This window comes from Zalophus californianus, chromosome 2 (assembly GCF_009762305.2).
Source record: "Zalophus californianus isolate mZalCal1 chromosome 2, mZalCal1.pri.v2, whole genome shotgun sequence".
In the NCBI taxonomy this organism is placed as follows: domain Eukaryota; kingdom Metazoa; phylum Chordata; class Mammalia; order Carnivora; family Otariidae; genus Zalophus; species Zalophus californianus.
The window spans coordinates 196501686-196514947 of NC_045596.1; the positions used below are offsets into that span (position 1 = coordinate 196501686).

Genomic DNA, 13262 nt, shown 5'->3' on the forward strand with positions numbered 1-13262 from the left:
CTATCTCATAAGTATTTACAGAGACATAGTAGAGTTTATCCTTGCAGGGAAGGACGGGATCCTTGGGTAAGGATCTGTAACCTTCCCGCTTCCCCTCCCAATTTTTAATCAGAGAGTTTAATCAGTGATCTGTTTTACCTATTGCAACTTTCAGGCAACCTCATTTGAATGAAGTTTTCCTATTTAAAAAAAGCCACAAATAATTGCTAATTAAGGTTTCTTGGAAATACTTTGATTTCAAGTTTAAGGACCATGTGATAATGAGGTCTACTGGACACAAAGCATATACAGCATTTAGAATAGTGATCTGCATGTGGTGGCCGCTAACCAAACATTTTAAAATTGATTTTTACCTGTCTACCAGACGTCCTCAGAGTTGCACTGCTGAGCCTAAGTGGGCTTGCAGTACCATGTAGGGACATTCAAATACCAGTTCTTCCATCAACAGGTTTACGTGAGTCTGTGCAAGCAATGTAATTTCCAGAAAGCAGAGTATTCATAGATAATGAGTCCCACAGTCCCTTAACCACAACTCCAAAGTCCAAAAGGTCTGAAAAATAGGTTTTGTAAATGAATTAGAGGCAAATCTGACCTGAATATAGATGGGACTATGAATAGTTCTATGTATCCCACTTAAATCGATGTGTCATTGGAGAAATACTAGGTTACAGGCTGCTGCCCCAGGTTGCACAGGGGGTTGTATGCATCACAGTACTTTGTGTTGGATGGGCCACCAAATAGCTGACCCGGGACGGAGTTAGAAGAGCCAGAGTCTTACTGGGGATAACTCCTGTGGGAAATACCGGGGGGGGGGATGAAGCAGGATCCCATAAGGAAAGCCTGCAGGACACCTTGCAGATTCTTGCATTGGCAGGGTTAGCCAGGTTCCTGAGCCCCACTGGGCTCAGGTCTTGGCGGGGGGACTGACTGTCCAGAAAGAGCATAGGCCTTGGCTTGAGAGGATGAGGCCAAAGTACTGACCGCTGGAGGTTGTCAGCTAACTGTACTCATTACAGCTGAACAGAAGGTGCTTTGTGAAATGCGATCTGGGAGGTACTATGCCACAATTTCCACATAGCTGTTTCTTCTTTTAAACAGCTTTAATGATGTATAATTTATGCACCATAAAATTTGCCTGGGGAAAGTGTGCCGTTCAATGATTTTTAGTAAATGTATATGTTTGTACAACAAAAATCATGATCCAGTTTCAGAATATTTCCATCACCCCAAAATGTTAACTCTCTCTTCCCACTCCTACCCCCAGTGCAGAAACATTCATCTGTCTTTCCACTTTTATGGTTTCGCCTACTCTAGCATTTTTATCTGAATAGCATCATATAGCATGTAATCTTTTGAGTCTGGCTTCTTTCACTTGTGTTTCTTTGTGGATGATCTGTGTTGTGGCGTGCTGTCAGTAGTGGATTTTTTGGTATGGCATGGATATGCCACATTTTGTTTATCCATTTCTCAGTTGATGGATTGCTTCAAGTTTTTGGCTGTTGTGAATAAAGTTGCTGTGAACATTTGTGTACAATTCCTGGTGTAGACACATTTTCATTTCTCCAGTAATGAAGTTGCTGGGTCATATGGTACATGTTTAATTTTTTCTTTTTGTTTCTTTTGTAGATTTAATTTTTAAAAGAAACTGCCAAACAGGTTTCAAAGTGACTGTACCATTTTGCAGTCACACCAGCAATGTATGAGGGTTCTCGTTTCTCCACGTATTGGTATGGTCACAATTGTTGGTTATAGCCATTCCAAAGGGCGTGTGTGGTATCTCATGCTTTTAACCTGTTTCTCCAGTGACTAATAATGTTGAACCTCTTTTTGTGTTTATAATCATTTCTACGTGTTCTTGCAGGAAATGTCTTTTTGTCCATTCTTTATCTTCTTAATGAATAGAAGTTCTTTACACAGTCTAAATAAAATTGCTTTATCAGATATATGGTTTGCAAACATTTTCTCCTAGTCTGTGGCTTGTCTTTTCTTTTTCTTAATCGTTTCTTTTGAAGAGCACACACACAGAAAAGTAGCTTTGAGGTCCAATTTATTTGTGAATTGTGCCTTTAGTATCTACTTCATATCGAAGACATCTTTGCCTAATCTAAGGTGAAAAAGATTTCTTGCTGTGGTTTCTTGTAGACATAATTTCAATTTTATGTTAGGTCAGTGGTTCTCAGATGGGAGCAGTTTTGCTCTCCAGAGAACATTTGGGAATACTTGGAGACCTTTTAGATTGTCAAAACTGGGTGGGGTGTGCTACTAATGCCTAATAGGTAGAGACCGGTGGTGGTGCTAAACATACTACAATGCATGGGACAGCCCCCCAACAGCAAAGAATTATCTGGTCCAAGAGGTCAGTAGTGCTGAGGTTGACAAGCCCTAAGTTGGGTTTCTGGTCCATTTCAAGTTAGTTTTTGTGTACGGTGTGAGGTAAGGATCTACACACTTTTTTCTGCATGTAAAGGACATATGTGCATTTTTTTCTTCTCGTTTTTCTTTTTCCATGACATTTGTTGTAAGGAATATCCTCCTGCATTGCATGGCCTGGCACCTTTGTTGAAAATCAACTGACCACAAGATATTAAGATTTATACTTAGATTCTCTATTTTGTTCCCTTGATCTACATTCCCCTTTAATGCCAACATCACACTTCTTGATGGCTAATTTTATAGTACATTTTGAAATCCAGCAGTGTAAATCTTCCAACATTGCTTTTTCTAAAAAAATGTTTTGTCTACTAGGGGTTCTTTGCATTTTCATATCAATTTTAGCATCAGCTTTTCAAACTCAACAAAAAAAGCCACCTGGGATTTTGATGATTACATTTAATCTATAGATGAATTTGAGGAGAACTGACATCAATATTGAATCTTCTAATCTTGAAACTTGGCATATTTCTCCATTTTTCTCAGCAGTGATAGGTTTCAGTATACAGGTCTTAACATTTCCTGAAATTTTTTCCTATTGGGTTTATTTTTAGTTGCCATAGTAAATGTAATTGTATTCTTAATTCCATTTTTGAATTGTTTATTGCAGCATAAAGAAACACAGTTTTTTTCCTTTTTTAAATTTTATTATGTTATGTTAATCACCATACATTACATCGTTAGTTTTTGATGTAGTGTTCCATGATTCATTGTTTGCATATAACACCCAGTGCTTGTATATCGATTTTGTATCCTGTAAATCTTGCTTACCTTGCTTATTCATTCTGTATTATCTTTGATTCCTTATAATGTTCTATATGTAATAGTAACCTTTGAGAATAGTTTTACTTCTTCATTTCAAATCTTCATGCCTTAATTCCTTTTTCTTGCTGCCTTCTCTAAGTGTAATCAGCAATACAATCTTATATAGAAATGCTGAGAGCCACATACCTTTCAAAATTAAAAAAAAAATTAGAGTTCTGGGACTATGTTTTAGGTAAGGGATTACAGACCTATAGCTACTGGCTTCTGGGATTGTTAGGAGATTAAATGAAGTACCACATATACAATGCTTTGTGTAATTCCTGACACAAATCAGCACCCTCATAAAATGTTACCTTTCAGAAAGAATCTCAACCAGCCACTGGCAGGCAGGCCAGCATTAGGGATCAGAACTTGGCACTGAGATGCAGACCTGGGTGGTCGTCTGTGGCTGATGGGGTAGGGGATGGTCCCCAACAAGAGTCAGCACAATTTTCGTCAGCCTCCTCAGGAATCTTTGGTGTTGTGGGAGCTCTGCCAAAGTACCTGAGCTTCAAAGTAGCCAAGCCCACAATGCCTGTGGACATAGTGAAACAGGGTTTATAACTTGGAAGGAGGGGACTGGTGCCTGCTGAGTTGAGGGGATTGTTTGGGGCATAGATTATATTAAAACTAAGAGGAAACTCATTTCCTTGTGCATTGCTATCTCCTTCTCTGAAGGTTTATTCTAGAAGCTGTTCCACTATATTTGTTGAGGGACTTGAAATTTATTAAGGTTGGAGTAACAGCGGAGATGAGGAACAGATAACATGGGGAGGGTATAGTATCAGGAGGAAGTCTTGGTGCTACCTCCAGCCTTGTTGGGACTTAGCATTTCTCTCCTTTAGAAGGGGACCAGTGTGTATATGATTCAGCCCCACTGCCAATTTCCTCTAAGGAATGGCAAGCATTGTACAGCCAGCAGAGGCCATGATCTCTTGTTGGTAATGCTCTCCTCACCATAAACTAACCTGGAGAAGTAGGGCTCCTCTGGTGGCATTAATTACTGCAAAGCTCCCACACCTGTTTTCATTAATTACTTTGAGAAGAATCTCAGGTAGGTAAAAAGTAACCCTGATAACTGATTGATATCCTTTGTACTAGGATATGACATGTCAGTAAAGATCTTCGAGTCCAACCAAGAAACTTAAGGGGTTCTTTGCTCTCAGTAATAAAACAACTTAAATGAATTCCCACTCTTTATTTAACAGTATGGTGCTTCCATGACCAAGGTTCTATGACCTCTTAATCGTGATCATCACTAAAATACTAAGATTGGCATTGCATAGAAAAGGCCCAAATAGGGCTGGTCAGTGCTTCTGTAAAGCACACATTCAGTCATCAGAAAGTCACATGGAGGAGCTTCTTTATATAAAAACCACAAGGCACACGTGTGATGATATAAAAAGGCATCGTTTCTGCATCCATCCCTTCTCTTGAGTGTTTGCTCATGTGAATGTCCAAAGACAACTTTGTGGTGTTGACTGATGGGCCCATCATTGCAGCAACAGGTAGTTGTCAAAGGCACAGACCTTGTGCTGAGTGACTGAATCTAGAGAAAGAGAAAAGCAGTTTAGCATTTATAACGGCCAACCATACAGTAAAATAACCTTTTTGTATACATGCAAGGTCCTGTTTTAAAGTCTTAAATGGCTCAGAGCTGCCTTGTCTACATGTCTGCATAGCACATGTGGCTATTTAAAATTAAATAAATAGTTCAGTTCCCCCATCACACTAGCTACATTTTAAGGGCTCAGCAGGCACATATTCCTATAGATACAGGCCTTAGGGTGTTGCCATCGTGGCAAGATATTGTGTTAGGGTAAAAGTTTGCCAGTCTGTGGCATGAGAGACCAGAATTCTGATCTCTGCTAGCTACAGAAAATACCCTCTGGTACAAGGCAAAGTCTATAGAAATATGTAAGTTTCCCATACAGCACTACACATTCTAGGCAGTGTACCTATCCCATCTACCTAGCTGAGTACTTTATGCAGAGTACAGAGTTAGTTTCTACAACTCATGTCTACATCTTTCAGTTGAAGAAGTTGGACCAGTGAGCTCTAAAGTCCTGTCCATTTGAAAGCCTGTTATTTCATCTAAGTCACAAGAAGTCCCTTGGGCCAGGATAAGCTATAGATGCAGGAGACGGTACTGCTCCCAGCCCTGCTTGTAGGAGGGTGAGAGAGAAATGCAGTGGGTCGGGGGCACTGATGGAATTAGAAATTAAATGACAGTTAACTTACTAATTACTATTATGATCCACAGGGGTGGACAAATTATACTGAAGGATCTTAAGATGCCACAATGATGAGTGAGAGCAGACAGGGAGTCAAAAAAAAGGTTTGTTCTGTGAATACAGGAGGACAATGGGAGACAAAGTGGCGCATCTTAGTTGTAGGTCCCAATAGTGTCCCAGGATTCGGATGTGACCTGTCTAGTACAAATGCAGTTTCCCACGAGAGGTCTGAACTGGGGAGATGAATTTCAGAGGGGAGGAGCACTAACACTTGTTATATATATATATATTATATACATGATATAACATTAAAATTAACATGCCTGATGTAACTTTTACAACCATTAGTAGTACTAAGCACAACCACTTACTTCACACTGTAGTGAAGTGGCATTATTACGATTTACATTTTAGTATTAGTCCTTTATTCATGGTAAGTGTTGTTCATATATTCTGTCATTCGCCTTTTGAGTTTTCTTATGCAAAACAGTTTTTATGTGTGCAGATTATGTAAATCTTTTACTGCATCTGGGCTTAGAACCATAGGTAGAAAGCTTTTCCCTATACCCAGTTTTAAAGCAATTCAAAAAGTGACACACTTATAAAAAAGTAACACACTTGTTCTGATGTTTATATGAAAGGCAAAATATATAGCAAGACAATTTTGAAAAAAAGGAATAATGAGAATCTGATATACTAGATACCAAAACACACTATAAAATTACCGTAGTAAAACAGTATGTAATTAGCACAGAACCAGATAAGTGAATCACTGGGAGAGTCCGGAAACGTGTCCATGCATATATGGGAAGTTAACAGATGAGTCAAAGGGCATTCAAAAATCAGTGCAGAATGGGTGAGTTACAAACAGATGGTATGATCCCTTCACATCATGCTGTAAACATGAAAAAAATGATGGAAGTAATAATAGAGATAGGAGACTAGTTCTAAAGCTCAGGGAGTAGAGACAAATTTCCGAAGTGAAACCCAAATTCATGTGCCTTGGGGAAAAAACAGGCATTTGAATCCACAAAGATTAATAATTAAATATTAATACCTCTGTAACACGGAATACACAATAAACAGAATTAAAGATGAGAGAGGTTGAGAGAATTTTACGCTAACAACACAAGATTAGGGACCATATTATAGAAGTATTCTGCAGAACAGTGTGGAAAAAAAAAATAGCCCAACTTAAAAAAATAGGCCAGGGATAAAGATAGGCAATCCACAAAATCTAGATCCCCTCTCTAAGACAGTCCTACTCATCAGTAACTTAGTAGTTAGGGAACAACAAATTAAGTAATGCGATCTATTTGTTCAATTCATCAGATCACCAAATACTGGAAATATGGGTCGTGCCCAACACTGGTGAAGATGTGGGGAAACAGGGACGTCCGTAGGCTGTAAAAGTATAAACTCGCTCAACGGCGTGTATCGAGACTTAAGTATGCCTACGCGAGGGCACAGCGACGCCTCTGCCGCAAATCTGCTTCGCACAAATACTCATGCCTGGCATTGCGCTCGAATAATTATAGCTCAAAAGGATTTCTTAAAGTTGAATTCAAATCATTCCAATTAGAACACACAAAGTTTATAATAGCAGAAACAATGGAAATCATCCCAAACATCTAATAATGAGTGCATGGAGTACTTACACTCCCGCCAGAGGTTAGGAAGAAAGGAGTAGCTGCTTATGTGTTAAAATGGAAGCTCTCCTGGACGGAGTTAAATAAAAACTCAAGGAACAATGTGTGACCTTCCATCTATCGGAAAACCCTCAAACAATATGTAGGTTTATATACATTTATTTCTATGTAAATGTGTTTTTGAAAAGTAAAAAAAAAAAAAAAACTCTTCCATCTTAACGGTAGTTGAAGGAAGGGTTGTAAGATTTCTCTATTTGAAGTCTTTGACCATGAAATCAGGTGTCACTCCACACATCTATGCATGCATCCATTCGTTCATTCATTCATTCATTCATTCATTCCGGTGGAGAAAAAAAGGTTGACTGGAGAAGGAGCAAGTTTTAAATTTAGATAAAATAAAAAACAGAATCCTAATGTGACCTCACAGCAGAGTCGGTGGCTGGCCCGTCACACGCGGTTTGGTGTGCTCTGTGATGGCACTACGTGAGGAATTAACCCAGGGACTTGCGAGAAATGGTGCTGTGGTATGTGTAGTGTTGTGCCCATGCATATAGTGAGCAAACTCAGGAGTCAGGACAGAGAAGCACCTGATGGTGGAGTGATAGCTGGCTCCCAAACGTGTAAGCACACACATGGAAAATGACTTTTATCTAAGTTCATTTGTCATCTGAAGACAGCCACATCCCCAAAATTCCAATGTCACATCATACGAATAATCCTCAAACACCCCACAAAATGTGACCAATAGGACAGACGTCAGAGCAATGCCAGTCCTGCCCAGGGGAAAGACAAACAGAACATGAGCAGCTCCCATGAAATTGGGGGAAAAAAAAAAAAAGGTTGTGTTTGTGTTATGTTAACAAGGCTATTTAGCAGGTCTTGGCACACATTTATGCATAAATCAGTTTACTGGCTATGCTTCTGTGTGGTCTGATTAGATAGTGAAGGAACATGCTGCTGGCTATTTTTTTTATAGTGTGGGGGGCAAGTCACTTTATTGAACTGACAGTCCCATTGCCAGTAGCTAATGGTAATGTGTGGAGAGTGCTAGAACACCCAGGACCCCACTGGGAGCTTTATCTTATCACAAGAAGCGGACAATTCTAGGGCTGAAATGGGAGTGGCCATGTAGCCAGACATTCATTCGGTTATGGAATTGGCTTTCCTGCTCTGTAGGATGAGGGTCACCCAGCCTCTGGGAACACTTAGGACACAGGCACGTGACACTGAAGGCGCCCTTACCAGTGGGGCCCAGCCGGTCACAAATGCCACTGCCCACCGTGTTAACTGTCATCTGCTGATCTCACTTCTCTCTGGAACCACACCGAACAAGACGTCCTGCCCTCTGTTGTGCGGTAGTCTTGCAGGCTCCTCTTCTGTCTAAATTAGCCCCTATCCCTTCAGGACTTCTTCAACGGATCCTGATCTCTAGGAACGTCAACATTCTCTCGGATGCTCAAATTCAAGTCTAGGAGTCATCTTTGACTCCTCTTTCCTGGTATACCACGTGCAGTCTATCAGCAAGGCCAACTGGCTTTAGAATTTTTATTTAAAGTCTGGCAGCTTAACACCACCCCCACGGATATGCCCCAAGTTGTGACCTCCCACCGTCATTTATCACTGGAACCGCCGTAAGAGCCTAAAACTGCTCTCTCGGCTCCTGCTGAAAGATATGTACCCCCTACTTAACAACCTTTGGTGACTTCCATTTATACTCAGAACAAAAACTGAAACTGAAGTTCTCACCATGGTCCAGCCTCTGGCTACTTCTCCAGCTTCATTTCTCATCACTTAATCCTCTCGCTGGGTTTCAGACACCCCAGTGCCTCTGCTTCTTCTCTACCTGGATCCTAGCTGTTCCCTTAGCCTGAGAGGCCAGTCCCTTAGACGGACACAAGCCCACCCTTGTGTTCATCACTGGGGTCTCAGCTCAAATACAGCTCTTCGGCAAGGAGCCAACCTCACTGTCCCTGTAAATACTCATACCCTGTTTTCTTTGTAGCACTGATCACCAACAGGATTTTTAAAAAGGTTATTGTCTGTCTTCATTAGAATCTAAGTCCCACAGGGGCAAGTCCTGTATCTGCCTTGTCAACTCCTATTCCAGTAGTGCCTAGAATATGCTCAGTACATGATAGGTGCTCAAAACAAATATAAATTGAATGAATAGGTAGGTGAATGACCTGACATCATGTGGTATATTTGAACGAAATTGCTTGGTCTAAAATAATGGCGCGTTCTCAACATTTTTTTTTCTGCTCTGATACTAGGCTGGAGACATTCATATACTGGAAACTTTTCCAAGAGTATACCAAGAATGTGGGCTGTGTCATAGACAAGGTAATCTAATTGTTTATGCCTAGTATACCAACTTTCACTTCCCACCCAAGAAATGTGAGTAAAACACTATTACAGGGCTAGCCTTGAATTCTCTAGTTTTTCTATTATGTTTTCTATTTATTTACTACTAGATATAGGAATGCTAATGATTTTACCAAGTGGATCTAACAAGGACCAGTCTTGCTCAGTTATAATTGTTTCTTGATTATCCCAGAGTTTTCTATGTAGATAGCTGTATCGTATGCAAATATGAGGATTTGTCTCCTCCTTTATAACTCTTACATTTCCTTTGTGTGTCTTATCTTATCCCTTTGATTAGGAACTCTAGATCTCTGTTGAAAGAGTAAGGGCAGTCGTATGTATTTTGTACGCACTTAAACCTTCAGTTAAGGTTTTCATTATTAAATAAAAGATACACTGTAGGTTTGCTATAGATACTCTTTATCACATTAAGAAAGCTTTCTTTTATTCCTAGTTAATGAGTCTTTATCAGGACTGGATATTGGATTTTTCTCTCTTTTTAACATCTGAGAAAACTAGTGGATTAGAAAAAAGATTTAATGATATCTATCTTTACATTCTTTGATTAAATATACTTTGATTCCATGTTTCTTAACACACTGCTAAGTTTAACTTGCAAAATATTTTATTTTGGAATTTTATATCCATATTCACAAATGAGTTTGGGCTGTAATTTAAGTAGTTTTAGTTCAAGATCATGCTAGCCTTATAAAATGAGGTGAATACCTATCCTCTTAGTTTTCTCTGCAATAATTTGTCATGTTTGGTAAAACTTACCTGTCCTAGATAGTTTTAACAATATCTTAAAAATATTCTTTTGTGGTAATACAGACATGACATGAAATTTACCATTTTAACCATTTATAAGTATACAATTAAGAACATTCATAATGCTATGTGACCATTACCACTGCTCATTTTCAGAATTGCCTCATAATCCCAAATAGAATCTCCACACTCATTAAATAATCACTTGGCAGTCCAATTCCCACCTCCTCCTAGACCCTGGTAAACTGTATTATAATCTCTGTCTCTGTGGATTTGTCTATTCTAGGTAATTCAGTAAGTGGAATCATAGAATATTTGTCCTTTTGTGGAGGGCTTATTTCACTAAACATGTTTTTAGTGTTCATTCACTTTGTAGCATATATCAGAATATCATTTCTTTTTATGGCTGAATAATATTCTATTGTATGTAGAGACCACATTTTGTTTATCCATTCATCCGTCGATGGATGCTTGACTTGCTTCCACATTATGGCTATTGTGAAAAATGCTGTTATGAACACAGGTGTGCAAATATTTGTTCAGTTCTTTTAGGTATATAACCACAAGTAAAATTGCTGGATTACATGGCAATTCTGTTTAATTTTCTGAGGAACAACTGTACTGTCTCCCATACTGGCTGCACCATTTTACGTTCCCAATGGTGCACAAGGTTCCAATTTCTCCACATCCTCAACGGTGCTTGTTTTTTGTTTGTATGGCAGCCATCCTAATGGGTCTCCAGGGGTACCTCATGGTGATTTTGATTTGCATTTCCCTAATGATTAGTGATGACGAACACCTTTTCACATGCTTATTGGCCATTTGTATATCTCCTCTGGAGAAATATCTGGTTAAGTCCTTGGCTCATTTTTTAATCATTTTGTTGTTGTTGTTGAGCTGTAGAAATTCTTTATATTTTTTAGATATTGACCCCTATTTTAGGGGGATCAATTCAAATATTCTCTCCTATTCCATAGGCTGCCTTTTCACTTGATGGACTGTGTCCCTTGATACACGGAAGGTGGTTGTTGTTGGTGGTGGGTTTTTTTTTTTTTAACCTATTTTTACATTTGTTGCCTTCCTTGTAGCTTTTAAAGACAGTGTCTACCTTTTTTCCTGCATGTGTTATTCGAGATGAGTGAGCAAGTCAGTGTTTCTGGTATCTCCCAAGCAGACTAGAACAAATAAGGGCTGCATTCGAGGAGAGGAAACCAAGATGGTGGGGCACAAGTAAGGAGCCACAAAGCTTCCCTACCGCCCTGAACGTGGCTTTGTTTGATTGGCCTTTGGCCTGGCTGCTGTAAACCTGTGATTGTTCTCCAGCATTCCCACAGACTTGGTTCTGACAGAGTCAGTTTTGTCTGGGGATTTCTGGGGTTTCTGTGGGGAAGATGGGAGCTTGGATTTTCTTAGTCTGCCATTTTGCTGATGTCACTCCATGCAGGTGTCTTTTGAATGGAGGGTGAGAAGCACATGTTTATCATTCAGTTTTTTTAAATGGTTGAAATTGTTCAGATTTTCTATTTCTTGAGTCGATTCTGGTAATATTGTTTTAGAAATTGTTCAACTTACCTATTTTCAAATTTCCTGGTAAAAATTTATTCAGCATGCTCTCATGATTTCTAAATAACCTTACTGTATCTGTAGTAGCAGCCCCAGTTTTGTTTGTAGTATTGTTCACTGGACCCCTTTCTCTTCCTTTCTTTTTCAGTATTGCTAGGATTTTGACTACTGATGGTTTTTTTCCCCAAAGAACTCTTTCAGCTCTCAAAAAACCTATTTTGCTTTGATTTTGTTAATATTTGATACATTTTTTAAAAATTTTATTATGTTATGTTAATCACCATACATTACATCATTGGTTTTGGATGTAGTGTTCCCTGATTCGTTGTTTGTGTATAACACCCAGTGCTCCATGCAGAACGTGCCCTCTTTAATATCCATCACCAGGCTAACCCATCCCCCCACCCCCCTCCCCTCTAGAACCCTCAGTTTGTTTTTCAGAGTCCATAGTCTCTCATGGTTCGTCTCCCCCTCTGATTTCCCCCCCTTCATTTTTCCCTTCCCACTATCTTCTTTTTGATACATTTTTATTATTCATTTTCTGACATTCTTTTGTATTTACTGCTATGTATTCATTCATCCTCAAGTATCAAAATTTAAGAAAAGTGAATAAAAAAAATGAGAATTTCATCCAAGTATTTTTTTCTCTTCCTGCAAATTGGGAACAGCTTTTTTATTTTACTCGGAGGTTGGATCCTTCAGCATCAGTTTCTGTAGTGCACCAACTGAGAACCTCTACTGTTAGTGGTTGCACAGAGGAGAAGTTCCACTTACTGACAGTGGCATTAAGATCATACTTTTTACAAAGAAAGAGTCTGAACAGAGAAGAGGGTGCCTATGAACGCTGGATCTTTAATTCACCAAGTGGCTCTGGTGGAAAAATTCAGATCCCTTTGTTTGATAAAAGGCACAGATTTCTACCATGATCTCAGAATTCGTTTCCAGCAGTGTTCATCTGCTAGGGTGGCTGTTAACAAAGCACTACACACTGGGAGGCTTGAACTTGAACAATAGGAATTTATGATCTCACAGCCTGGGGAGGCCAGAAGCCCAAGATCAAGGTGCCAGCAGATCTGGTTTCTCTTGAGGTCTCTCCTTGGCTTGCAGATGGCTGTCTTCTCTGTCTTCACGTGGCCTTCCCTCTGTGCATGCATCCCTGGTGTCTCTTGTCTTCTCATAAGCATGCCAGTCCTGTGAGATCAGGGCTCCACCACGATGATACTGTTTAATCACCTCTTGAGAGGGCCCGGTCTCCAAACACAGTCACATTCTAAGGTCCTGGGGGTCAGGACTTCAACATACGGATTTGGGGAGACACAATTCAGTCCATAACAAAAGGTTCATCACTTTAGGTTCTATGATGCTCAATATTAACGGCCTAAAACGTAACTCTGAAAGAACTGAAGCTCCACATGCTCCAAAGATCCATGAGAACCTCTTGTAAAGAGTGTTA

General features: G+C 39.6%; 1 protein-coding gene across 7 annotated transcripts in view; it reads right to left on the reverse strand.

Moving 5' to 3' along the window:
• Nucleotides 1-3097: 3097 nt before the first annotated feature.
• The window catches only part of MCPH1 (microcephalin 1), a 251127-nt gene continuing 240962 nt past the window's right edge, over nucleotides 3098-13262 (reverse strand). For 6 of the 7 annotated variants that reach the window (XM_027597817.2, XM_027597820.2, XM_027597819.2 and 3 more), the window contains one exon: nucleotides 4586-4783. In XM_027597817.2, the coding sequence (XP_027453618.1) occupies nucleotides 4728-4783 (56 nt within the window). In that variant the 3' untranslated portion in view covers nucleotides 4586-4727. Of the gene's footprint in view, nucleotides 4784-13262 lie in introns of all 7 variants that reach the window. The other variant, XM_027597818.2, reaches the window with a different exon arrangement.